Source organism: Naegleria lovaniensis (genome assembly GCF_003324165.1).
Source record: "Naegleria lovaniensis strain ATCC 30569 chromosome Unknown tig020, whole genome shotgun sequence".
Classification (NCBI taxonomy): domain Eukaryota; phylum Heterolobosea; class Eutetramitea; order Acrasida; family Naegleriidae; genus Naegleria; species Naegleria lovaniensis.
In genome coordinates, this window is record NW_025407842.1 from 374990 (window position 1) to 402250 (window position 27261).

At 35.6% G+C, this 27261-nt stretch overlaps 13 protein-coding genes across 13 annotated transcripts; 8 read left to right on the forward strand and 5 right to left on the reverse strand.

The window, feature by feature from the left end:
* Positions 1-197: 197 nt before the first annotated feature.
* On the forward strand, positions 198-869 carry C9374_004255 (uncharacterized protein; the record flags this gene model as incomplete). Its single annotated transcript, XM_044693874.1, has 2 exons — positions 198-570; positions 655-869. 2 exons carry the CDS (start codon positions 198-200, stop codon positions 867-869), a joined length of 588 nt encoding a protein of 195 aa, XP_044549263.1.
* A 351-nt stretch (positions 870-1220) lies between these two features.
* On the reverse strand, positions 1221-2267 carry C9374_004256 (uncharacterized protein; the record flags this gene model as incomplete). The annotated part of the gene is made up of 1 exon (XM_044693875.1): positions 1221-2267. The coding sequence occupies one exon, from the start codon at positions 2265-2267 to the stop codon at positions 1221-1223; it is 1047 nt and encodes a 348-aa protein (XP_044549264.1).
* A 534-nt stretch (positions 2268-2801) lies between these two features.
* On the reverse strand, positions 2802-4393 carry C9374_004257 (uncharacterized protein; the record flags this gene model as incomplete). Its single annotated transcript, XM_044693876.1, has 2 exons — positions 2802-3597; positions 3678-4393. The coding sequence occupies 2 exons, from the start codon at positions 4391-4393 to the stop codon at positions 2802-2804; spliced, it is 1512 nt and encodes a 503-aa protein (XP_044549265.1).
* Positions 4394-4622: 229 nt separating this feature from the next.
* On the reverse strand, positions 4623-6799 carry C9374_004258 (uncharacterized protein; the record flags this gene model as incomplete). Its single annotated transcript, XM_044693877.1, has 2 exons — positions 4623-6091; positions 6253-6799. The coding sequence occupies 2 exons, from the start codon at positions 6797-6799 to the stop codon at positions 4623-4625; spliced, it is 2016 nt and encodes a 671-aa protein (XP_044549266.1).
* Positions 6800-7820: 1021 nt separating this feature from the next.
* On the reverse strand, positions 7821-11852 carry C9374_004259 (uncharacterized protein; the record flags this gene model as incomplete). The annotated part of the gene is made up of 2 exons (XM_044693878.1): positions 7821-11107; positions 11210-11852. The coding sequence occupies 2 exons, from the start codon at positions 11850-11852 to the stop codon at positions 7821-7823; spliced, it is 3930 nt and encodes a 1309-aa protein (XP_044549267.1).
* A 527-nt stretch (positions 11853-12379) lies between these two features.
* Positions 12380-12721, forward strand: C9374_004260 (uncharacterized protein; the record flags this gene model as incomplete). Its single annotated transcript, XM_044693880.1, has 1 exon — positions 12380-12721. One exon carries the CDS (start codon positions 12380-12382, stop codon positions 12719-12721), a length of 342 nt encoding a protein of 113 aa, XP_044549268.1.
* A 23-nt stretch (positions 12722-12744) lies between these two features.
* Positions 12745-13473, forward strand: C9374_004261 (uncharacterized protein; the record flags this gene model as incomplete). The annotated part of the gene is made up of 1 exon (XM_044693881.1): positions 12745-13473. One exon carries the CDS (start codon positions 12745-12747, stop codon positions 13471-13473), a length of 729 nt encoding a protein of 242 aa, XP_044549269.1.
* Positions 13474-13767: 294 nt separating this feature from the next.
* C9374_004262 (uncharacterized protein) lies at positions 13768-16850 on the forward strand (the record flags this gene model as incomplete). The annotated part of the gene is made up of 6 exons (XM_044693882.1): positions 13768-13966; positions 14071-14345; positions 14619-14887; positions 15066-15513; positions 15901-16131; positions 16347-16850. 6 exons carry the CDS (start codon positions 13768-13770, stop codon positions 16848-16850), a joined length of 1926 nt encoding a protein of 641 aa, XP_044549270.1.
* Positions 16851-16906: 56 nt separating this feature from the next.
* On the forward strand, positions 16907-18707 carry C9374_004263 (uncharacterized protein; the record flags this gene model as incomplete). Its single annotated transcript, XM_044693883.1, has 2 exons — positions 16907-18428; positions 18508-18707. The coding sequence occupies 2 exons, from the start codon at positions 16907-16909 to the stop codon at positions 18705-18707; spliced, it is 1722 nt and encodes a 573-aa protein (XP_044549271.1).
* Positions 18708-18841: 134 nt separating this feature from the next.
* On the reverse strand, positions 18842-20671 carry C9374_004264 (uncharacterized protein; the record flags this gene model as incomplete). Its single annotated transcript, XM_044693884.1, has 1 exon — positions 18842-20671. One exon carries the CDS (start codon positions 20669-20671, stop codon positions 18842-18844), a length of 1830 nt encoding a protein of 609 aa, XP_044549272.1.
* Positions 20672-21391: 720 nt separating this feature from the next.
* Positions 21392-22309, forward strand: C9374_004265 (uncharacterized protein; the record flags this gene model as incomplete). The annotated part of the gene is made up of 1 exon (XM_044693885.1): positions 21392-22309. The coding sequence occupies one exon, from the start codon at positions 21392-21394 to the stop codon at positions 22307-22309; it is 918 nt and encodes a 305-aa protein (XP_044549273.1).
* Positions 22310-22846: 537 nt separating this feature from the next.
* C9374_004266 (uncharacterized protein) lies at positions 22847-24034 on the forward strand (the record flags this gene model as incomplete). Its single annotated transcript, XM_044693886.1, has 1 exon — positions 22847-24034. One exon carries the CDS (start codon positions 22847-22849, stop codon positions 24032-24034), a length of 1188 nt encoding a protein of 395 aa, XP_044549274.1.
* A 114-nt stretch (positions 24035-24148) lies between these two features.
* C9374_004267 (uncharacterized protein) lies at positions 24149-26803 on the forward strand (the record flags this gene model as incomplete). The annotated part of the gene is made up of 1 exon (XM_044693887.1): positions 24149-26803. The coding sequence occupies one exon, from the start codon at positions 24149-24151 to the stop codon at positions 26801-26803; it is 2655 nt and encodes an 884-aa protein (XP_044549275.1).
* Positions 26804-27261: the final 458 nt, after the last annotated feature.

Genomic DNA, 27261 nt, shown 5'->3' on the forward strand with positions numbered 1-27261 from the left:
TTTTCAATTGAAAACCAAACAAAGAACAAGTGTTAAAAGGTGCACCAATACACAGTTTCCTGTCTTCAATCCGTAAATTGTTCGACCAAGAAAATGAAAATCGAAAGGGTTGTAAAAGGTTGACCGCGTATTGGCCTAAATTTGGTGAAATTTTCAGAAGAACAAATTCTATCATAAAAAAAATACAGTGATTAAAAATGAACGCTGCTGAAATTAAACAGACTATCCTTAAGAATTTGGCCAGCCAAATGAATGACCAAGGATACTTTACCGAACAATCATTCTATCATCCTTTGACCAAGACCAAGGATGCCAAGTTGCCAAGTGATAGAACCAACGTTCCAAACGCTGATATTTTGAATAGAACAAAGGAAGGATATCTTTCAAACGAACAAATTTTGGACATCTTCGGCAAGCCTCTCGACTCGAAGGATTATGAACTTACGACAACAGAGCAAGATCTTTTGAAGAATGATCCTTCACAATTCAAGTCTGTGTTACACTTGACTCCTGCTGCTCCTTGCAGGGCTCATTTATTGAATATGTATTTGGATGAATGTGGTGATGAGAGTAAGTATGAACAATATTACGACAATGTGATGATAATCATACAAAATTTTGTAATATTTTCATGGACATGATGATGATCATTAGAACTCGGTAAGAGCAACGATACCATGTTGCAATGGTCTCAATGCAATGGACACTTCTACAAGTGGACTACATGCCTTGCTAAACACAGAAAGTGGTATGAAGCACGTTTCAACTCTCTTACAAAGGTTGTTCCTTCACCAGTCGAAAGAGGTATTCAAGACACTCATCATAGAAGAGATCCATCGACTTACCGTGCTCCAAACTTTGATAACTAAATCATCACCTAATTGGTAATTGTACTAGAATAAAAGGGTTCCAAATCCGAACTATAAAACACCTGGGTGTTTAATTGGAAAATCTCATGCTTGTTGTTATACAATAGTAAGCTATCACACATTTATTTACATGTTGGAGATTCGGAGAGGCTTAAATTTTGTCTTTGTTGCTCTTTTCCATAGCTGTTTGGTTTTGTTTCAAGACCGTGAAGGGTGATGGCACATCGTTCCACGAGACACCGAGACTTGTGGGAGTTGTGCTTGTATCGAAAAAGTTCGAATTGAGGAAGGAAGAGAGTGGAGTCTTTGTTTCCGGATTAAAAGAACTTTGAGGAGTGGGAAGCACACCACTTAAAGGATTGCTACTGCTGTTGGTAATGCACCGCTAGTGTTGGTTGTGCTGTTTGCTGGAGCAATAAAGTCACTCTCACCATTCTCTTGTTGAGCTGACTCAGAGAGAGAGCTCTCAATTCTCTTTAGAGGTACATTCTTATTGGTAGGAACTTGAATGGTGAGTCCAGTTTTTCTCTTCTTTTGTGATGGTGATTCAACTTCATCTTGATTCTTATCGGAACCTGTGGTTGGAGAGTTTCTCTTCTTTTGATTGTCGAGTGCACTACGAGAAATGTTGTCAATAGCTTCGGCTGTTCTTGGAGTAAGAGGGTCAAATGCACCATCGAAAAATGTGTTAAGCAATGCGGTCTGCGGTGTTGGAATTGGATCTGCAAAGATTGGTTGACCTGTAAATTGAGGATAAGCAGCGAAAGGTGGTACAGTGCCAGCCAATGGTGGGTGAGTAATGGCTGCTGCACTCACGTTGGAAGGCTCTGCTGAAATTGGAAGTGTCATTTTGTTTTTGGTGCTACTTGTGGTTTCTTCATCGGAATCTTCACTTTCACTCTTTTCCTTTTTGGATTTTCTTTTCTTTGGTGTCTTTGATTTCGACTTTGATTTGCTCGAAGTATTTCCGCCATTGCTCGTTGTTGCTGTCGTTGTTGTTGTTGTTGCAGAGGTTGCAGCAGTAGACTGAGTGGCATTGGTGGTTGATGAAGAGGCTTGACTGGCTTGTGTTACATCAATGGAGCTTGTGTCGGTTGTTCCCGTAGTTGTTGTTGGTAAATTACCACTCTTATCGAACTTGGTATATTCGGCATTGGTTAATCGTTCATGAGGTAGGTGTGCTACTTGACAATAGCGCTGAAGAATAGATCTTGGATCTGTGCTGCAATACTCAAACAATTGATTCTCCGAGTTAAATATGACAAGGGATATTTGGCAATTGCATAGAATGGATAACTCCATAGCCTTTTTGACGAGACCTTGTTTACGCTTGTTGAAGGTAACATGACGATTGCGTTCATCAGTGAGAGGTTGAATGGCTATTTTCTTTCGTCCCATATTGTTGTTATTGTCGTATGATGTAATATATTTCCGAAAGGGTGTGATGAAGAGTCTTTGTCTAATGATGATGAAAAGGGATTAAATAATATGTTATGTGATGATGTGATGATCGACACGGAAGGCGAGTTTACGGAAATCACACACAAATGTGAAGATAGTTCAAACTTTGTGGTAATAATAGATCGAGATGTCTTGCGAGAATGAATTCTAATCTATTTTGGGAGTCGATACAATAACCGCCAATAGGTGATGAAGGGAAAAGAGGTTGATCACTCTAAAAATATGAATTTTTTTTTAGTTTGATATTTTTAAAATGCGTTTCTCTCGCTTTTGATTGGTGGAAAAAACACATAGCCAACAATGACCAGCAAAACGTGAATTGTTTCGTTTATCTATCGGACACACATTTTCTTCTTCATTTTCAAAACTCTTATTGCTGTTCAGAGCTAGGAGTAATAGAATCAAGGGAAGAGTTGTTTGTTTGACTTGTCTTATTCGTTAAAGACAGACCATATTCAGTCTGAATGGCTCTTATTTGCTGTACATGCGGATGTGATTCAGAATTACTTGTTTTTTGTTTCTTTTTTTCTGACTTTTTTTTTCCTTATTTGCCTTTTCCAATTTCTTTTGCTTTTTTTCTTCCTGTTTATCCTTCTTTTCTTCCTTAGTCAATTTCTCCTTTTGCTTCTTTTCTTCCTTTTTATCCTTCTTGTCTTTCTTTTTGTTCTCTTTCTTCTTCTTCTTGTCCTTCTTTTTCTTGCTACTGATTGACTCTGTTTTTTCATCATTTTGGTGGTACATGTTGTCATATTGATTCATCGTATTGTCTTTGTGATGGTTGTGATGATTAATATCATCCTTCCAATATAACACTTTATGGATGAACTCGGAAATAATAGTATCCATCTTGTTGTTCTTTTCTTTCTTCTTGTCAATCACGGAGGATGGTTCTGATGCAGGTGAAGATGTTATAATATTTTCCGTTTCTTGTTGTGAATTGATGGTATGTATAGTAGTATCACAACAAGAGATTTGAATTGAATTTTGTTGAAAGAGAGTATTTGAAAATTCATCCTTATGAACACTTGAAATGTCAACTTTTTCATGGAGGGTAGTGTTTGTGTAATCAATTTCTGTAGTGTTTTGATGGGTCATGACTGTCTTGGAACATTTCGAATTCATACAATTATCATCATTGTCAATATGACTTAATTGTTGATCGGTTAAATGAACTTCTGTAAATGACTTTCTAATGAATGGATGATTCAATATTGTTCGATTTCTAAATACCAATATGGAAGAGTGATCATTCAATAATAATTTCTCACTAATGTTGAAAGAAATGACATCAAGTGAAATATTATTGAATAAATTCTTCCATTTCAACATGGTGTGATGATCATTCACCATTGTGTATTCATTTTCATTAGAACTCGTCCTTGGAATTGACATTGTAAATTCATTTCTACCAAATCCACAAATTTAGATTGTTTTTCATTCATATTTTCATTATCTCCATTCTCATGGATTGATGGTGCATCATCATTGTTATATAAATATAATTTGTAATTTTCTTCATCATACCATAGGGATTGACATAATAATTGAATCGATTCTGAGAGTAGAGGTGGTGTTAATTCTTCTTTGGATTCATTCAATAGATCAGAATGATCATTATTGTGTACTTGATTCGTCATCATGTTACTACGAATCGTTGGAACTGTGGTATGGTTCATATTATTCTCACACCTACTACTACTACTATTACTAGAAGGACAATAATAAACTTGTCCCTTAATGATTTTTGCAAATCGAACATCAAACCATTTCTCATTTCTTTTCATGATGGTCTCATCAGATTCATTTTCATCAACCACAAGAGGTGCAATACAATCAACATATAAAATCTTTGATCTTGAAAATTGATACTTGTAAAGAGTGCATTTGAAGAGTGTGTTTGATTTTCGAGAATGGTCATCATGTGAAATGAATGATGCATCATCATGTAAGTTTGTTGTTGTTGAAGATGATGATGAAAATTGTACATTCTCAGTAGTAGTAGTAGTAGTAGTAGCATCGTTGTCCTCATGACGATTCAATGAATGATTTCTATTCACTTTCATTGTGAGATTGACACGTTGTTTTTTCACCTTATCAATCACACAAATTTCAATACAATCTTTTTGGTTGAGAATGGTATAACGTGTAGTAGGATTAATATTGGTGGTACAAGTAGTAGGAATAAAAGTAGGAGTAGTAGGAATAAAAGTACTATTCTAGCAGTCGTAGTAGTATGGATTGTAGAGGAGGTGATTATTTCATCATGATGACCACCACCATCATTACTAATGGTCATGCCATCTGATGATCATTCATGGTTGAGATGGAATTGGTAGCATGATGATCAATGGTCGAGTTATTATGACCATGATCAAGTTGATTCAATGCACTAGTACTACTATTACTATTATTTGAAACATCATCTTGTTGTGAATGACCATGAAAAATGATGGCATTGAATTGAGGAATGTGTGAAAATAGACTTGATGGTGGTTGTTGATTCTCTACATTACTTTGATTATTCTCACTACTACTACTACTACCACAATGATTACTAGTCTCACTACAACTCATTCTCTGTCGATACTTGTTCAATAATTCTCTACTAGGTTCATTGAAATGTTCAATATATGAAAAGAAGAGAGTCTTCACATCATTCATTCGACCAATTTTCTTCAATCTAAAATCATTCATTAACATGGAAGAGTGTTGTGAAATCTTTTCAAATTTAGAACTATAGAATACTTGTTTTCCAAGTGATGCAAATATTTTCACTCTCTTTCCTCCTGGTATATCACGTTTGAATGCTCGAATGATGGATTTGAGTGAGAAATGAGAGAGAATGAAACCACCACTAGTTTTGCTGATTACGGTGGAGGAGGAATTATTATTCTTAGTATTGGGAGTGAGGGAAGTATTAATTATGGAGGAGGTTCTATTGGGAGTGAGGGTGGTTGGTGTATTGGGAGTGAGGGTGGTATTGGGAGTGGGGGTATTATTATTGTCTAAGAATCGACACGTGTTGCTTGTTGCTGGAAAGTTGGTGTTCGTCATTGTTTGCTCTACACTACTTGTGCCAGAATTCTCAAGTTTTAGAGCCTTCTTATGAATCTTGTATTCGTGTGCTTCTCGAATATTCACGAGTGTGTGTTTCTTTTTTGAACTATTTTTAAAAACATTCAACGTGTACAATTCTCGATTGTGTGCATCAATATCTTGGAAGGGACAATGATAGACATCCAGTGATAGAAATTCTCGTAATTGTTCCAAACTATGATTTCGATTCACATGATTGTGTTTTTCAATGTTCACATGTCTCTTTAAATGTTGTATACAAACAAAAGCATGTTGAGGATGATCAAAGACACTATATACATTATTCACTTCACGCAAGACTAGATACTTGGCATGTTTGAATTCTAAATCATTCATTCCAATAAAATCAATGGAATATTTAGAGGATTTAACTAAATTTAGAAATGGTGAAGATGGTCCAATAGGATTGTACTGATCTTGATGATAAGTGAATATACATTGATCTAAAATACGATCCAATGTACTCTGTGAAATGATACTAAATGGTGGACTTGTAATGGTAATATTGGGTGTTGAACTAATTTCAAACACTTGTTGAATACTCATTTCACTTCCACAATGTTGAACATCAATGTATTGAGAGGAATCTTTGAAAAGTTGTAAACATTCTTTCCAGAGTGGAGATGATGATGATTTGTGTGGTTGCTGTGTATGACATGATAATTCTTGTTGTGAAAGTGTATGACATGATAATTCATGTGGTGGTTGTTGTTGTGAAAGTGTATGACATGATGATTCATGTGGTGGTGTTGTTGTGTACAATGACATGATAATTCATGTGAATGAATCAATGATTTTTTGGATGGTGTTGTTCTTGTCATAATACCAGATCGAGAAAATAATTCTTCCATCTTGTCTTTGATCCATTGTTGTAGTTGATCAAGTCGTTGAGTGAAGGGTATACACTGTTCTTCTTCGTCTTGTTTTTGATGATGATTTTGGAGTATAATAAAATAAGCTTGTCGTGTCGATCCATCGGTGAATAATTTCATTTTCATTCGTTGAGACATTTCATTTCTGAAATAAGATGGATGATTGAGAACCATGAAACACTTTTGATATTTCATGGCTTGAGTGATCTTGTCCTTCATCTCCTTCTTCATATTCAACTTGTTATATTCATCACAAATTTCTTGACAATTCATCAATGCTCCAGGATGTGTGAATGGTAATAATAATAATAAACTCATTTCATAAAAACCATGAATATCACTTGGAAGAAGAGTATTCTTTTCTAGAAAGGCACTTGCTTTTCCAGGTGCAAGAGATTTGATAGTAATGGAACCAGGAATGAGAATTCTTGAAGGGTGAAAGGGTGTGTTGTTGTTGTTACTATTGTTGTTCGAGTCATGATCCAAGAATGATGAATCCATGATGATATTATTGGTGCATGTCTTTTCTAAGGAAGGTTCCAAGGATGAATCATTTGTGAATTTTGAATGAGAGTGTTCTTGTTGAGGGTGTTGAGGGTGTTGTTGATGTTCAGTGGTTGATGATGACTCTCGAGTGGTTGTTGTTGTTGTATTGTTCATAAATGTCAAAATCATGATCATCTTCTTTCATATTCAATTGTTGTACATATGGCCATTCATCATCATCTTTCAATTGTTGTACTTGTACATTTGGATTGAATAACAATGGAAAGAGTACAGAATCTTTGGACACTACAGGTACATGAGAGGATGATACACTTTGTTGACACACAAATTGACATTTCATTTCGAGTCCACATGAAAAACTATCAAATTTGAATGGATGAGCCTTAATCAATGAGGGAGGTAAATGTGCATACACTGGATAATAGTCCTGTGAGGATAATGTGAGAAATGAACCATCCAGTTGTGAAGGTATTAACACTTGTTCGAATTGTTCCTTTCCTTCGATCTTGCTGATTTGGAGAGTAATTTCAATGGAAAGAGAATATCTTGTTTCATTTCAGGAGTGAATGGAAGAAGAATGTTGTGATCATTCTTCATTGGTCTTTCATGAAAATAATAATTAAAATGAATTCTAAAACCACTCTTTTTTGCATCAAATGTCATGGAATCTATTTGATTCATTGGTACCATTCCTCCATCAAATTTTGTGAAAAACATTTGTACAAGTCGTTTCAAATGTTCAGTCTCTTTCATATTGACACAATCAATGGTTTGATTTTTCAATTTGAGAGTACACTTGACATGTGTTGTTGAATCTTTAAAAGATGTTTTTCAGAAGGAGGTGTTGCAATGACTGCTTTTGAATAATTCACTGCACATAAACATGCTTTGAGAAGGAGAATCTTTTCAGGTGTGAGTGATTCAAGTGGAATGAATAGATTTTTTGAAGGGTAATGATGAGAAGGAGACTTTCTATTCATCTTGTCATGATGATGACTCGTCGTATTTGAAATGTTCATCTTATGATGATCGTAGTATTTTCAAAGGGTGTCAATAATTCAATATCCACTTGATAATATTTTTGTAAGATTTTACAGATTTGCATGACAAGTTCATCAATTTCCTTGACCAATTTGTATGAAATCATTTCTTTTCTCAAATTTTCAAAGAATTCATTTTTGTAATATTGAATCGAGGAATGTGTTCTATTGCTATTACTATTATTACTGCCATTATTACTGCCATTAATACTGCCATTAATACTTCCATTACTACTATTACTACTACTCGTTTGTTTTTCATTCTTTTTAGATAACATAATCTTCTTATTCAATTCTACTCTCAATTTCTTGTAATATAAATAAGCACGAATGGATGCAATAATATCACTTTCTGAATTTTGATCAAAACTATACATGGATCGAGCAGTCACTAATTTCAAATTTGAAAAGTGTAGAAATGGTAATGAACGTGAGATAATTGCACTTGCAATAATACAATAAGGTAAAATATTCAGAGAATATCCTAATAGAATGAGTTGAGAATGTGAAATTTGTAGTGGCATGAGTGAAAAGAATCTTCCCTTTTTGGTTGCATAAAAGTGTTCAGAGAATTTTGATTGTTTTTTCTTCAATGTCTCCTCCTTGTGAGAGATGGTCTTTTCTAGTGTCTTTTCATTATTGTTGTTCATATTTGAGATGCTATTAGTGCTATCTGCTGTCGTATCATTCTGATGGAAAGAATTGTCTTGAGAATCTTGTTCATTACCCCACGAAAGAGTAGAGATAGATTCATACGAAACTAGTTGATTATTTTTCATAATGTCAGTATCATCCTCTATATGGCCATCATCATTCTGAGCAATATTTTGATCATCATCAAGACATATGGATTTATCATCGTGTTGAATCTTGGTGTTATCATTGTCATCATCTACAAGACTTGGATGAATTCTTTCAATAGCACCACATGCTAACAATTGTTGATAAGAAGCTTCCAATAAGTGTATACTTGGAGGATCTAAACATTCATTCAATACACTGGATGGAGGTTTTGATAAAAGATGTCTTCTCAAATTTGACAATTCTTCATGTTTGTTCAATTTATGACATGAAGTATTTGTTGTTGTTGTTGTTGAGGATGTTGTTGTTGTTGTTGAGAATGTTGTTGTTGACTCGGATGGATGTTCAACATTCTCTTCAGATTGAAATGCTGTTTGAAATGCTCGACTTGCTTCATACAATCCACTCATCATTAAAATTCTTAATAACACTTCAGGAAGTGGTTTTCTTTGAATTTCAGGAATGGCACTCTCTCTAAAACATTCGTATTCTTCCAAAGTAACCATTCGATAACACCAACCTGGTTTCACTCGACCTGCACGACCCTTTCGTTGAATGGCTGAATTTTTAGAAATCCAATTCACACTCAACATTGGAGTTGAATTTTCCAAAGCATTGTTAAAGTTGTTACTATTCATACTACTACTATTCATACCACTACTATTCATACTACTACTATTATTCATAGTACTACCAACACTATTCATTCCACCACCACCACCACCACTACTACCATAATAGTCATGAATCAATTCTTTACACATACAAAAATCAATGACAATACTAATATCTGGAACTGTAATGGAACTCTCTGCAATGTTGGTTGAGAGAATAATTTTACGCTTATTCTTATTAGAAACTGGTAGAAGGGCTAGCTCTTGTTCTTCACGTGCAATCAATGAATGTAAAATATGAATTTCAAATGGACATTGAGGTGAATCTAAACCTCCAACATATGCAAGTGTTAAATCTTCAAGAAAATCTTCAATTTCAGTCATTCCTGGAAGAAAGATGAGTATACTCGAGTGATCGTGGTTGTTGTTTGAATGATCATGATTGGAAGAACAAGAAACATCTCTACCATTATTGGTGGTTGTGGTTGCCTCAATTGTTCGAGATGTTGTTGTGGTAGTACTACCATTACCATTACTATTACTACTACTAGTGATCTCAGTAGAGATTGATTCATGATTGGACTGTACATGATGATGTGAAGTAAATGGTTGACGACAAGTATCATGTGAGGAGTGATGACTACTCATATCATTCTCCTGAATGGAATGATGACTCGTATGGTTCCTTTCCATCAATGGTTGTTGTTGTTGTTCATTGAATTTATGAATTTGATGTAATTTCTGTACCAATTGTAATGCAAGTTTTCTTCGAAGTGGTGATATCGTTAATGGTTGATGTGTAGAAGTAGTATTACCATTACTCGTATATCGATTCAATACCATATTCGCAGTAATATCATGATATTTGTGTCCTACTTTTTGAATGAGTGTATGTTCATCCACTTGTAAATTTCCTTGACAATAAATCATTTTGAGAATGTCATGTAAATAATATTCTTCAACGGGATGACAACCAGTGGGAATGTGAATACATGGAGGTATCAACCTGTGGTTGTTGTTGCTATTGGTATTGCTATTGTTGTTGCTATTGGTATTGCATGTATTCTTCTGTTGTAGTATATCATGTTGTGTTATTGCATGTATGGAGGAGGAAGAAGTATAGGGTAATACTGTTGAAGAGGAGGAGGACGCAGAAGTATAGGGTAATACGGTTGAAGAAGATACTGTGGATGGTTGAGAGTATCCTCCTCCTGCTGCTACTGTGACGGATCCGGAACGTTTGGGTATTATTGGTACCATGGATTTTGAAAAATATTCACATAATTGTTCTCTAGCTAACGTGGCACTCATTAGTATAATTTTAACATGAGCATTCACTCGACTCAATTCTCTCACAAAATACAATAATAAATCAGTATCGACATTTCTTTCATGAATTTCATCTAAAATGATATGTGTAAAGTGTGATTTGTGAAAATTCTTAAAGAAATTCTCATCTTGATATCCTTTCATCAAGACGTTGGTTAAACATCCTTCAGTAGCAAAGAGAATACTTGTATTGGGATCATATTGAGCATCACCTCCAATCATAAATCCAACTCGAGTCGAATGAATGAGATTATTTTTAACAAGATCATTTTTAAGAAGATCATTGTCTGGAACATCTTTCTTCTTATCATATTCTCTAGAGAGAATGGATTGAATATACTTGTTCAATTCTGTGTGAACTCTTCGTGCTAAACCTGTGGCTGCAATTCTTCTTGGTTGAGTACAAATTATTTTTGGATGACGTGTTCTGAATTGATTCAATTGTTGATCCTTTTTTTTCAAGAGTTGATGTTCAATTTCATGTTTCATGATCATTTGAGGTAATTGTGTACTCTTACCTAAAAGGTATAAATATATATGGATCAAGGTAAAATAATATCAGTATCATCATTTTCAAAAAATATATATGATTGATTTGAAACACAAATGTTACTACTTACCACATCCAGTAAATCCTGTAATAATTACAATTTGATTTTTTTCAATACATTTAATAATTCTAGATTGAAATGCATGAATGGGTAGAGATGATTCATGAGTATTCATAGATTTTAGAGTAATGTCAGTGCTGGATGTCATGTTGGCAGTGTGAGAATGATGAGTGTTATCATCGATGATATTATTATTTAACATGTCAAGAGATGAGTTTGAAAAATTAGTATTTTCAGAATTCTGCTTTTTCTTTTTTTTCTTAACATTGGAATTACGTTTAGATCTAAATTGTTGAATGGTAATATTAGAACTAGTAGAAGAATCAGTATTGGTTCCTACTTCAGTAGAGTCTTGAATGGATTGAACATTTGATGTTCTTTTTGATTGGCATTGTTGGGAATTCTCATCAGTAGTCCTTGTTGCTTCGACTGTTATGCATTCATGTTGTTTTAGGTTTGAAATTGTTGAATTCAATGATGGTTGTGAATGTGTTTGATGCTGACTGTCAAAACTTGAAGCATGTTCCGTGGTCTTAGTCATTGTGGTCGTATTCATCGGATTGAAATTGTTCAATAGTAAAATTGTATCATCTCCATTCGAATCATGATTGAGTCGATGCTTCGTGTCGTGGGTGTCGATGAGTTGAGACATTTTTTCATTTCCCAAAATAAATATTTTAACTTCAAGAAAAAATTAGCATCATCATCTTCTTGGTTTCATACTCCCTTTCATTAAAATATTTACATCGTCATGAAATTGACTCTCCATTCTAGAGGTCTTCTTGGCACTCTAACTACTAGCAGACATTTATTGGGAACAATCGGAAGAGTATCATCATCATCACTACATGCTACTAGAATTCCTTTTCAATTTTATTATTCGTTAAATAGTATTGATACCAACTTTGCATCAGTTAAGAATTATGCCACTCTCATTCAACATCAAAAACAAATTCACAACAACAACAACAACAATCAACTGCATCTCATACCATTCACAACAACAACAACACACATTCCGAACAAGCACCACACACCACTTCTCCTCCACTTTCAACCTTTGAAGTTAAAACTCAATTCTCTAAAAGTGGTAAAATTTATAATGAATTAGATTATACTCCTGGATTACAAGAATTAATTTCCAAATCTAGAATTCTACAACGAGAATTAAACAAATCCATGAGTACAGTCACTACCAATACTAAAATACAAAATGATACTGATGCTTCTCTTCGTACATTATTAATTCGATCCATCACTCATGGTTCATTTGGATCTGGTAAAGTAAGAACACATGATCGATTGGCATATATGGGACAATATGTGTTGGATATGGTCTTGACAGAAATTATTTCACACAAATATATGAGTCATGTTAGAAATTTCAATATTGAAATGATGACTGGTACTACTACTACCACAAATACCACAAATACAAATACTACTACTACTACTACCACAAATACCACAACACAACAACAACATCATCATCACCACTCTCACAATCATCCAACATTTTGAATAACTATCCCTTTACAACAGAAATGAGCCATATGGTTGACTCGAGTGAACAATACAATAGTGGACGTGAACGATTTAGTACTGCATCTTTATTGAAAGCATTATATAACAATCGATCATATTTGGCATTTGTAGTAGCGAATGAGTATTGGAATTTTTGTAATCATCAAGATGGATCCAATCCATTGGACAAGACTCCTATTCGTTTCAAAAATATGCATCAACAAGTAGTGAAATATCCATCCTCACAACCAATGATACCATTTACAATCATGAATGACAAGACTAGAATGAATGAAGGTCATTCCCTTAATTCTACAATATTTATTGAAAATGAACATTATACATTGAAATGTGTGCGTTGGAATGAAATGTCTACAAAATCTCAACGTGAAATTACATCCAATGCTGTTCTTGCTATTATTGGATCTCTTTATGCTAAATGTGGTCTCTCAGTTGCCAGAGAATTTATTGAAGAAGAAATTATTAGAGATCGACCTTCTCAAGTATTCAAAAAATTACTCTTTTTAGATGAACCTCAAATGGTATTGAGTGATTTAGTAGGATCTTATTATCACTACAATATGAAATATGTTGAAGAATATGTTAAATCTATGAATTGTTTTAAATGTACATTGTATGTCAAGAATAGAGTCATTGGTGATGCCAATGCTAAGGATGCATTTAAGGCTAAAAAATTGGCATGTTTTGATGGTTTAATGAGATTACAAGCAATGATTCCAAATTATTAAATTTCGAATTTTCAATAACAATTAACCAATGTGTACACAGCGCGTTTGAACCATTTTCATGAACAATTGTATGAAAATGATTGACTGCCAACTATGTGCAAGTGTAACATGTGTTGTCAAAGGAGAATTCCACAATGAACCTTCAAGAAATTTTAATTGTTCCACGTTTGATTCTTCCAAGTTCACTTTACACACGTTACTCTTGTAAAAATTGGCAAGAGAAGGTTACAAAAATAATTCACTCAAAAAAAAATATTTCGTCGGCTGAGTACTTTTTTCATTGCTCTCATCAACATGCAATCTTTGGGTAGTACCAATCGGAATGGTCAAATTGATCAAGCCACACAACTCGGTCATTCTTCATCCATCGGCACCACAACAAGACTCTCACTCTATGATCGTCTCACTAATTATCCCTATTTAACAGAAGCAGCAAAAATATCATTGAGAGATTACAAGTATAAAAGTGGTGATGCATCGATTCTATCTTATTGTAAGTTGATGATGATGATTTCAATGATGGACATGTCATGACTTTGGATGATATTTCATATCAAATGATTGGACAATTTGAACTTCAAATGATTGGTTTCAAAGATTTACAACCGTATTGGGAATTCTGTGCCAAACTCATTCCACATTATGTGGCACCTAATACCATTACTTTGTTAGGATTTCTTGGTGTTTTATTTGGATGGGCAGTATTAGTGTATTACAATCCTGATTTACATAATCATCAAGTGCCATCCATTATTTATTTGCTCAATGCTCTATTATTATTTTATTATCAAACCATGGATGCCATTGATGGTAAACACGCAAGAAATACAAAGAATAGCAGTGCATTGGGAGAATTATTTGATCATGGATTGGTAGGTATCTTGAAATGTTTCATATACATCTTTTTCTTATAACATATTATTATTATTATTATTAATATTCAAATTATTATTAATATTCAAATTACTATCAACATGAATGTCAATTGATCGTATAAAATTCGGAAATTTTGAAATTGAAAAATATTTGAAATATTTAAAATTTTCGTGAATGGATCGGAATTGAACCAAACGTGAATGTGACACTCACACACACACCTCTCTCTCTCTCACTCTCTCTTCCTTCATATAAACCCAAATCCATAGGATGCTCTCATAGGATATTTCCAATGTTACATTCTTGTGAGTGCTATTGATTTAGGTAGTACTTATTTTGCACTCATTGTCATTGTCTTGTATTACATGACGAGTTTCATGATGATTTGGGAAGATTATGTGACTGATGAAATGAGATTTGGAAAATACAATTCACCCACAGAAGCAATTATGCTTGCCATTACTATTCTCATCAGTTCATTTGCTATGGGTCAATCGAAATGGTCTACTGTATTATTTACCGTTCAACGTAATGACTCGTCTCTCTTCAATTATTATTTATTTAAAATATTTTCAACACAAGTTCAACATCAATGAACGATGGAGATCTTTCATTGGACATTCAATTCAATACTCTCATGATTAGTATTGCTACTCTATTAGGTGCATCCATCATTGTGAGTAATATTCAAAGTGTTTTGGGTTTGCATCACATAGTGCTCGTAAACGTTCGCATCGAACCATTCATGTCATTGGTGGAATTGGTGGTGCATTGAAAGGAATTCTCTCATACATGATTGTATTGATCATGTTTGGCATGTTGGCCTATTTATCACCTCATCTTGTTGAGAATCATTTCTTACCATTCAGTATGCTCTATGGATTGACTGCTTCTTATATTCAAACACGATTAATATTTGCACGTGTGTGTGGATGTTTATCACCAACATTCTTTTTCATTATGATTCCCATGTGTATCTTGTTGGTATGGAGAGTGGTGGTGTTTATGTTGAATGCTTCTAATCATTTATGGCAAGTGAGAATGGAAGTGTACTTGTTGTATGCATGTGTTGCAACCGTGATTGCTTCCTATTTGCATATGGCTTGTTTAGTGATTCGACAAATTTGTGAGACATTGGGAATTCATGCATTTCGGGTGAAAAAGGTACTCATTGAATAAGAAAAATCATGAGATGATGTAATGTTTCAAATTTCATCAAAATTGAGAGTGTAAATAAAGCCAAGCCTGTCTTTTGTGCCTTTCGATCTTTGGGGATTAAATATCTTGTTCTCTACAGCTCGGGCCATACTCGCGTTTGATTTGGAAATTCGAAAATTTACAGAAACATCCGGAGCGCCAAAATTCAAAACTCAAAAAAATAACGTTACAGTAACGAGATCAAAAAAAATCCAAGTCAAGTCTTCCTTACCCAAAGGAAAGGCTCTCTCTCCTTTGCAGGCACACACTCACACCATTAGTATCAATTTAGCAACCCCTCACCCACCACTCAATCCATCTCATCATCGCTAACATGACTCACCTCAATGACAGCATGTACTTGCAGACGATAGAGTCTGCCTCTGCCAAAGCTCTCAACAAGAGGCAACCACATCACCATTTGCTCCCTCGGACTATGCTCGACGAAGAGATAAAGATCTCTCACTTAAAACATCAGACATACTTTTTGCTCGTGCAAATTCAACTCCCCCAACCAGATTCACGAATAAGGAGGATTTATCTTTCCTTACTGTCGATCAGCCAGCAACCTTAATACCGAAACAGGTAAATCGAACGAATGACTTCAATTTACGGAATCATGACATTGAAGGATCTCTACCATTGAAAACACATGTCATGTTCAATCGACAACTCAATCCTCTTAATCCCATTTATAAATTGCCAAGTGTCAAACGACCCAACAAACCAGAAGAATATGAACAAATGAAACCTCCAAAGATATTTTAAAAGTAGATGATATTATTCATGATGAAAATAAGAAATTAGCTGCTGAGAGAAAAAGAAATGCAACCATTAGAAATCCTCTCAACTGTGATGATATCAATCATCCTGAAGATTATGGAGATTTTGCAGTTCGAGGGTTTTTCAGAAGTGATTATCAACGAGTCATTCCTGAAAAACATAAAACAGATAAATTAAATGTAAAGGATATTAATGATGAATGGAAATTCACAACGAGAAGAAATATTAACCCCTTGTCTCCTCGATACGACTATGAGAAGCGTATAATAGGACGAGATATTGGAGAAATTGAGGGTTCTAAACCAGCACCGCTTCCACCATTATCGAATTATATTAAGGAGCCTTTGGTTGAAAGAAGAGGAAATTTTGGTCATGCAGTACCAAATACTTTTCCAGTAGAGAGACGAGAGTACAGGAAAATTAACTTTGTACAAGATATTATTGGAGAACCTCCCAAACACTATGCAACATTTCATGTCAACACAAGAAGGCAGACACATCCTCTTGATCCAAAATATTAGGCCTTTGTGAATTAATGAACATTTTGTAAACCAATGTACAAAGCTCTTGTAAAAAAATGAAAACGGTTGATGACCATGACAATACACATCTCCCTCTTTCCAATCTATCCCACAACGAAGTTCAACATCTCCCTCTTGAAATGATTTATTCAATCATTGAATTTCTTCCCTTACGATGGTTGTTGAGTGATACAATATTAATACTATTTAAACGGCTCTTCCGATTCGAGATCAATCATTTAATTACCATTCCAAATGATGATGCTTCAACGATCGATCCACAATTACAGAGCGATGACACGAGTGACAAACTTTGTCAACTGTATTTCAACTTGGTTCTACAAAGATTCAATGAATCCAAAGTATTACCAATCATTTACGAGATATTTCATACCATTCTTTCTCATCCACACCGTCGTAAGCTAGTATTATTTTGGCCGTATTCAGATGATGGATTAAGAGTGTTAAAGTGCATTCTTGGACTTTCCAATGATCATGAACAGCCTTTCACAACATTATTTTCCAAAAAGTTACAAAATCCTTGCTCCAAAGATTTTACCCAAAAGAGCGAACGAAATGGTATGGAAATAGATGAGGAAAAACTGATATGGAAGTATTATGTGAATACCACAAGTGCATGTACAACGACGCTCACTCTTTTCGATCTCAAATATTTGTATCAATTCATGACACGCTATGTTGTGATTCTTTTAAATGCTTCTTCTTTATTAGAACAAGATTCAAATACAACACAGTCATGTTTACGATCATTACAAGAAAACATTTTCACACCCTTTCGTGTATCAAGTATTGATTTTGATTGGATTTATTGCAATGATCCTTTATCTCAGTCTAGTATTGTGAGAGATATTGTTTTGAAATATCAACAACAACATCATTATGATAGGCCAACATCCATAACGCCGAAGGTTCGAATCAAGGGTACTTTAATTCTTCGAAATGGAAAAATTCAATTACTCGATTCAAAGCTTGTACCACTCCCAACGATATCGACAAACAGAGATGATGAATCGATAACAAATTCTCAAACAACACATCTTGCAACAGATATTCAAAAAGAGAGATGTACAAGTCACACTTTAACGATACCTCCATACCAATGTATTCCCTTATTAAGATTTCTAATGAGAACAACACACCATCGTGATGATAGAACACTCTTAACAGAACTCTTTCTTCAACAATATTGGTTCCCATTACTGAATGATGAAAATGGTGAAATGGAATGCATTTTTCAACATCGAAATGACAAGTTTTATTTCTATGAGTTGATTGCCATGTACTCTCAACAAGAGACTGATTTTTATACTCAATATGAAATTGATTCGATTCAACAAATTCATGTTTCTTTGAATCCAAGCAAGCAACAAATTCGTTTCAGAATTTATCCAAAGAATATTATTGGACTAGGTCTGAACGTTGGTGCTATGAGTCTTGTATTATATTTGGCATTAAGATTTAATTGTTTATTTAATTGGAGATTCTCAAGAAAATTTCTGCCTGAGATTTCATGGCGAGGAATGGTATTGATGGGATTTTTGGATATGACTTCAGGTGGTGTGTTATTTGTTTTTGTTTCTTCAAATGAAAGTACTCTCTCTCGTTTTGAATGAAAACAAATGTGAGGATGAATTAGTGTTTGGATATGCTGCGAAAGCATTGTTGACCTATAGCTGGGGATGTTTCATTCCTCAACACTTGACCTATTTTGAGAGTTGGGCTTACTACTTGTTTGTCATTTATGGTATTCATATTGGACAGTCTGCTCTGTTTAGACGTTACCGATACAAGCAAGTCGAAATTCCAATGAAAATCGTTGAGACTAATTTGAATTAATTATTCCATCCACCAAACACGAACCGTCGGAACAATTCCCTTTTTTGAAATACATCAATTTACTGTTATGAACACACACATGTACAATAAATTTCATATCGAAGGATTCTGAGAATTTCTCAGAGTACCTGACTTTAAGCAGTGAATACCTTCAAAATATTAGTCTGTCCAGCAACACCTTCAATATGTCCACTGGTTACAACGACATATTGTCCTTCTTCGACATACTTCTTCTCCTTTGCACTTTCAATGGTACGAGCAATGACAGTCTCTGTACCAATCACACTTCCTACAACCACAGGAAATACATTACGTGAAACCATTAATTGACGTGCAGTCGCCTTATTTTGAGTCACTGCAATACATGGTGGATTAGGTCTATATTTGGAAACTAAACGAGCAGTATTACCAGTCTCAGTGATGGTAATAATCAATCCTGCTTGAATATCGTTTGCAGTTTTCACAGCACTACTTGCAATAGTTTCAGTAACACTAATTTTACCCTTCAATTCCAGAACAGCTTCACGTATCATGTTAAAAGTCTTTCTTTCATCTAGTAAACATTCACTGGTCACACAAATTCTCGACATGGTCGACACAGCTTCAACAGGATAATCTCCTTTAGCAGTTTCACCACTCAACATGACACTATCAGTACCATCAAAGACAGCATTGGCAATATCAGTGACTTCAGCACGAGTAGGACGAGGATTCTTAATCATGGATTCTAACATTTGAGTGGCTGTAATGACTGGCTTGCCATGAATGTTACATTTAGCAATAATCATCTTTTGAGCCAATGTGACTTGTTCGAGTGGAATTTCAACACCCATATCTCCACGTGCTACCATGATACCATCAGAGACTTGTAATATTTCATCAAAATTATCCAATCCTTCTTGATTTTCAATTTTAGAAATAATTTTAATCTCTTGTCCTCGTGAACCTAAACATTTACGAATGGCCAAAACATCTTCAGCTTTTCTAATAAAAGATGCTGCAATGAAATCAACATTGTGTTGAACAGCAAATTTCAAATCACCAATATCCTTCTCAGTCAATGCAGGTAAATCAACAATGACACCTGGTAAATTACATCCCTTCTTTTCTCCAATAAGACCACCATTTAAGGCAATACAACGAACTAGGAACTTTTCAGGAATACATTCCACGACTTTGGTAGCAATGAGTCCATCATCAATGAGTACATTATCACCTTGTTTCACGACACGATACATGGTCTTGTAATCGAGTGGAATGGAAATGGGTAATAAAGTTGGAGAGAGTGTAATGATTGTGTCATCATTGGTGAGAAGTGAAGAAGTTGTTGTAGTACTTGCAGTAGTACTTGCAGTAGTCGAACCACCACCTTGAGAAGTACTGTCCGCCAAAAATACTTGATCGGCAACCACAGAGGCTTGATTGAAAAGGCTTCCTTGTGACTGTTGTTTGGATGGAGTGGTGGTGTTGGTTCGTTGAGCACTCTTACTCAATTCATTCAATCGTTCATATTCATCAGTGGTGGATTCGATTGGATTTGGTAAATACTTTCCTTTCACTGTTGCATACTCTTCAGTACTTTGACAACAATAAAAATCAATCAATTGACCAGTTTTGACTTCAATTCCATCTGGACAGAATTCTGGTTCTAATAAACCTGTTCTAATTTCAGGTCCTTTGGTATCTAACATTAATGCAACAATGGCATTGTCAGATTGAGAAGCAGCAATACGAGTGTTCATCACTGTTTGTTTATGGAAATCATGTGATCCATGAGAAAAGTTCATACGAATGACATTCACACCTGCTCGAATTAATTTGGATAACATTTCAACGGTTTGTGTTTTGGGTCCAATGGTTGCAACAATTTTCGTACGACGAGCATAGTCACCTTGAGGAATTTTGAGTTGACTACTCACTTGGGCACCAGAGAGTCTTGCCCATTGATTGGTTGTGGCACTCATTTGAATAATACTATGATGATGATGTGGTTATGATGATTATGGTGATGATGATGATGATGATGATTACTTAATCAATCAATTATAATTCTTATGAATCGAGGCAACAAGTGTAAAGATTAATCCAAGGATCAATGAATGGAATACAAATGGTTTAAAAGAAGGTATCGATCAAGAGAGAATGTAGTACGAATCGGTTCGGAAGATACAACAACTTGATGATCACTCGTGAAAATGTGTTCAACACTGATAAAGGAAGTTGTGATTTTTTTAATGTGTGCTTTTGATGTTAAGCTTGGAGAGCACATGGCAACAAAGTCTCTCGTGAAGACTAAAGAGGATGGAAAATGAAAAGAATGGAAAGATGGACATTGTTGATCGTGTATACACTTCTCAACATGCCTTGTTGAAAATACCCTTTTCGGAATTGCAGCTATAATTGTTCATCTTTTGGAAATGATACCATAATGGGTGAGTGATGGAGCCAACGTTGCTCACATTGCTATTCGACACAAACCATCACCTCAATCAAGCAAATTCATTGAATTCCCAATATCGTTTGGATTGAAATGACACTCAAATTTTCATGTACCCTCAAATTCCAAATGATTGAAATGACATGATAGTTAACGAATTTTCGTATAGGCACACACCCTCAAACTCCAAATGAACCCTCATTCAACAACTTCATGAGAGAACCAAATTCAATTCCAGACCAAAAAAATGTCCCACATTTCATGTACTGCACCCGCCCTTCTTCAACTCCCATCCGACGTTATTATCCATCATATCATTCCTTATCTAGTCTCTACTCGAGAACCCTATCCCCATTATATTTTCAATTTAATGAGAGTTCATTCTCAAACTTTGAATCGAATGATTAGAAATGACCTTACTGAAATTACTTTGAGTGGTGGCCATGATCTCTATGGACATGGATGTCAAGCCATCAAATATCAAACCTTCAGCAAATTTAACGTGAAACCTGAATTGAGATATACTCAACAATTACATTTTTCAAACCCGAAAAAACCAATGACTAGAAAATTAGCTCAAGTACTGGAATGCTTTCCAAATTTAACTAGAATTACATTCCATGGATTGTATTTTAAAGAGAATTCAGATGAGAAACAATCCAATGGTTCATCCTCTCAAGTTCTTCTTTCTCAAAATATTCTCAAATTAACAAAATTACGTACTATTGAATTTATTGAATGTAAAGGATCCTTTGAGAATATTTTTAAAGGAGTTTCTCATCAATTGAAAACATTAATATTTGAAAATTGTATTGGAAGTTTATTCAAGTTAAAAATGTCAGAAATGACTCAAGACAAAATGATGGGTGATGATCAAGACAAAATGAAACAAACCAATTCAGTATTCAAGAATATTACAACATTTAAATATATTACAAAATATATGGATGGTCAACACAAAAAGTACAAGTCTAAGCTCATCACAAAATTACCACAACTATTTCCAAATTTAACTTCATTAACATTGATAGATACTTGTATAAAAGGATTTGCACCTGCCACACCTTGTTATTATGCTTTGACTAAGTTGGACAAGTTGAAAGAATTGAATATTGATTCCCGTACCATACAAGTAAAAAGATCATCACGATTGTACAAGAATTGAAGAATTTAACAATTATCAACGTGACAGACAGGTTTGATGCAAGCCAATTGAAAACCGCCCTGCATGGTATTTCTGATACATTACAAGTAAATTCATTGCATCATTAATTTGAAGGTGGACTGACAGTGTGGTAGCAACAGACATCCTGGTTTAATAAATATTGAAAACATTGAGGCTTTATATGCGTTGAATACAAGGATATCCTTGTATGTTATGTAAATTCAAACGTTAATAGATGAATACCAAGGGTTAGTTTCTGTCTCTGGAAGTATCACTTCTTTGGATATGGAGAGTCAACCAACAACCTTTATTGTTGTAAATTTCAGAGAATGATAAGGAGCTGTTGAAACAATGGATGCTGAATGTGATAAAAAAAACTGATTGAGAAAAACCAAAGTGAATGGAAAAAAAGCTCTGGGACGAACATACAAACAATTGTTTAATCAAATCATGTGTTTCTTGAAATTGAATGTTCTGAAAAGAACGGAAGTGTTTTGTAACGAAAACAATAAGGTTGACTAAAAGTATGGCTAAAAAATGTCAACAAATCCACAACCAAAACAGCTCTCTAAAGAGCAAACTAATACCACTACTGCAGCTTCCCAACAGTCTGGCACCACAACAACAACTCAACATAGAGAACCACAAGCAACACATTCAGTACCACCAGATTGGGCACAGATATGGATGGCCCAACAAGAAACAATGATGAATAAACTTTCTGAAATTGTTCATTCATTAACACCTACTGCTGCTTCCTCCAACGTTGGTAGTAGTGCTCAACATGCTGCAGAAGCTCAAGCAAAAACCAATTCAAGAAATGATGACGATGATGACAAAGTCGTCTATCATAAGAAACCAGGTCCTTTTAGAGATTCCTCACAACACTCCTCTCGCGACGAAGACTCTACTACTGATGAAGATGAATTCGTTGAAGAATCTGATCGTGTTACCAGTGGTACTACTCCCAAGGATAACCTTCCAAACTTTCAAGAAATAGATCTTGGTGATATCGAAGATGTGCGAATGTATCTGAAGAAGAAAGGAATTAAGAACCTTCGGTCAAAAGATCCTATTGAAATTGAAGAACTCTTCAGAGCAGAGAGATTGAAGGATTTAGAGCACTCCTCCAGTAAAAGCTTTCAAACACGAATGAAAGCACTACTCTCAAAATATAATTATATTTTGAAAGAACAACATATCAGTGAGCTCCTCAACGAGAACGATAAGAGAATTGTATCAAAAAGTTTACCTATTATCATTCAAATCAACAACATCATTTGTAAGCTTTCTCGTCATGTAACCTCCAACATTCACACAGGAGAGAATGTCGAAGTGAATGAACTTATTTCAATGCTATCTATTTTTATGAACACTGTGATCACGGGTGGATTAGACACCAACTTTGAAACCATGGAGAATGTTTCACGTCGGATGATCACTCCTTCATCCAACTATGACCTTCTTTCCCCAATAATCAAGAAGGAATCAGAAAGAATTCTCACAAACAAGCTACACAAAGAAGTCTCTAACAAGTCCATCTCCAAGCCTACCAAGATGAGAAACAACAACAACTACTACAAGAGAAACAATCGAAATTTCAGATACGGCAATAACAACAATGACCATCACGAAGACTTTCAAAAGTCCACCTTCAACAATAACAACAACAACAATTACACCTCCAACTTCAATAACAACAACAAATCCAGTCGAAAATTCTGACTTGAAAGGGGGCCGCTTGCAATACTTCGCCGATCGTTGGGCAGAATGGGGTGCTTCACCTCATATCGTTCAATCATTGCGAGAAGGCTTCATCATCGAAAGCGACCCCCAGAAATGGCAAGAATTTGGTGGAAACACAATTCGCAAGAAGGAGGAAGTCGAATGGTTCGACCACAAGATTGCAGTAATGACCAGCAATGGCCACCTCGAACAAGGAGACTCAACCACCATCCTCAACGCAGTCCATTTGGTACCCAAGAAGAGTGGAGAGTACCGACAAATAACGGACTTGAGGAAGGTCAATCTTGGAGTGGAAACCGATCACTTCAAGATGGAAACACTCGAGGCGGTGGCGAAATTCTTGAAGAAAGGGTTTTGGGCAACCAAAATAGACCTCGCAGAAGGCTATTTTCATATCCCAATCCATCCAAGTTCAAGAAGGTTGCTAGGGTTCATTTGGAAAGGACAAATATTCCAATATACAGTCCTTCCATTCGGACTCAATCAAGCACCATGGATCTTCACAAAGGTGATGAAACAAGTTGCCAAAAAGTGGCGTTCAGAAGGAATGATCATCTTTATCTACATCGACGACATTTTGGTGCTCGGATGTTCTCAAGAAGAATGTATGGAAATTACCTCAAGAGTCATTCAAGACTTAAAATGGTTAGGCTTCCTAATCAAGGAAGAGAAATGTGTACTGATACCGACTCAACAAATCACATTTCTGGGAATTCATTTGGATTTCCAACAAGGATTGTTCAAAATTCCGGAGGACAAACAACTGATTGCAATCCAATCCATCACCAAAATACAAACAGCATACCACCAAAGATCCCATCTCTCACTAAAATGGATCTCCCAAGTGATTGGCAAACTTCAATTCCTTTCGATTGCTCTCCCAGCCATCCCAGTGTTCCTTTGTCGTCTCCGAACCAACATGATGAGTGTAGTCCTTCAAAACGGATGGAATCACTCGATGCTAATCATGAGAGGAGCAATGAAAGATCTGACCCAATTACTGTCTCTAATTCAGGAGAACAAAGGAACACTCTTCGAAATGGAATGGAATTTAGTGGCCGTCAATACAGACGCAAGTCCACTCGGTTATGGAGCCCATTCAAAAGAGCTCACTCTCTCAGGAACGTGGAACGAAGACATGAAAACTCACCACATCAACAGTCTAGAATTGAAAGCAGTCCTCATGTTCTTTCAGACTGCCATGACTCGTCAAGCATATCCACCAGGGACTCAGTTCCATCTTCGAATCGACAACATGACAGCTCTTCACTACATACGCAAGGGTTATGGTCGAGTCCCTCACTTGGCGAACATTGCAAGAGCAATTTGGACTCTCCTACTGAAACAAAAATGGTCAATTCCCAAGGTTTCCTACATTCCGTCAGAAAGAAATCAAATCGCCGATCAATTGTCAAGACTCGGCCAATGGGAAACCTCTCCAGAACTTTTCAATCTCGTGGAGAAGAACTTTGGCCACCACGTCGTCGATCGCTTCGCAAGTCCCAAGAATTCACATACGACTATATTCAACTCCTTTACGAAGGAAAACGACGCTCTTATGGAACTGTGGGACGCTTCCGAGGATCAAAGAAGTTATTGTGCTCCCCCTCTTGGGCTGATGTCTCAGTCCTTGCTTCATGTTATTCGGAGCAAAGCAAAGGCAACATTTATCGCTCCTATTTGGCCCACCGCAATTTGGTATCCAATCTTACTAAGGATATCCAAAAGGACAATAATGTTTCCAAAAAATTTGCTCAGAAATTGGCACTCGTCAGAACTCTCAAACAACAAAGATTGGGTCTTTGCAGCGTGGGATCTGGACGGTGCTCTTTATTAGATGTCAAAGGTCTTTGTTTGAGTGTAACATTGGCTGACACTACTCTTCAAGAATACACTCGAGTTTATGCCATCTTTAGAGGATGGTTGGTTTGCACTCATTCCGATTACAATGAACATTCCATGACAGATTTCGTAGCTTATCTACTTCATGTAGGAAAAGGTTATCTCATTGATAAGGTTGAACCTTCCCTTAAATTCTTTGCAGATTTGGAAGGTTGGCAATTATTGAAAGATTCACTTTATTATCGAGTCAAAACAGGAGCCCTAAAATTATATAACCTTTGTGACAGAAATCCTTTGCAAAGGGATCCTGTAATGGCTGACTACATCAAGAATTACATTACTCAATTTAAACCAAAGACTCCAAACGAAGTGTTTAATTACAATTTGACCTGTGCTCTCCTTGTGATTGGATTCCGAGTATTGTGTAGACCAAGCGAAATATCCCAACTTCAGTGGGACGATATCACATTCATTACCGAAGGTCGAATTAAAGTGAATCTTGCAGGTCATAAAACTGACAAGAATGCACGAGATACACCAATGATTGTAGATCCAATTAAGGAAAATCCTGAATTCTATCCTGTCGCCATTTTAACCAAGTATATGAATATGGTTAAAAAGTTTAAGAAGAACACTTCTCCTCTATTTTCATATCGAGATAACAAATTTTTATCAAGACAAAAGGTTCAGTCGATCATCCAGTCCGCTATAAGGAAAGTAAAACCAGAGGCGAAAATTACCGGACATAGTTTAAGAATTGGTGGAGCCACCGAAATGGTGAAGAAGGGTGAAAATATGGATGCAGTGAAAGTGGCAGGACGATGGAAGTCAGATTCCTCAGCTCTCCTTTATATGAGAAAACAGGCGTTGGCCGAGAAAAACATGTCCACCACTTTGATGAAATAATTATTCTCTGGACAAACCCATTGGTATTAATCTATTATTGTTTGAAGTTACATAACATTGAATGTTCTGAAAAGAACGGAAGTGTTTTGTAACGAAAACAATAAGGTTGACTAAAAGTATGGCTAAAAAATGTCAACAAATCCACAACCAAAACAGCTCTCTAAAGAGCAAACTAATACCACTACTGCAGCTTCCCAACAGTCTGGCACCACAACAACACCCTCCCTTCCCTCCCATTATATATTCAGAATTCAACAACACTTTGTGTTGTATTAATTGGCTTTTGCCTTATGTATCATTGATTTGCTCCGTGATTTCCTTTGACACTTTTGTGTCTTCGATTGGCTTTGGCCATTATTGATGGGTTTTTTCCCACGATCTTTTTTAAATTTTATCCGTCGTTGATTCGCTCAACGATGTTTTCGTCGCATTAATGCGATGTTTTTCAAGGAACATGG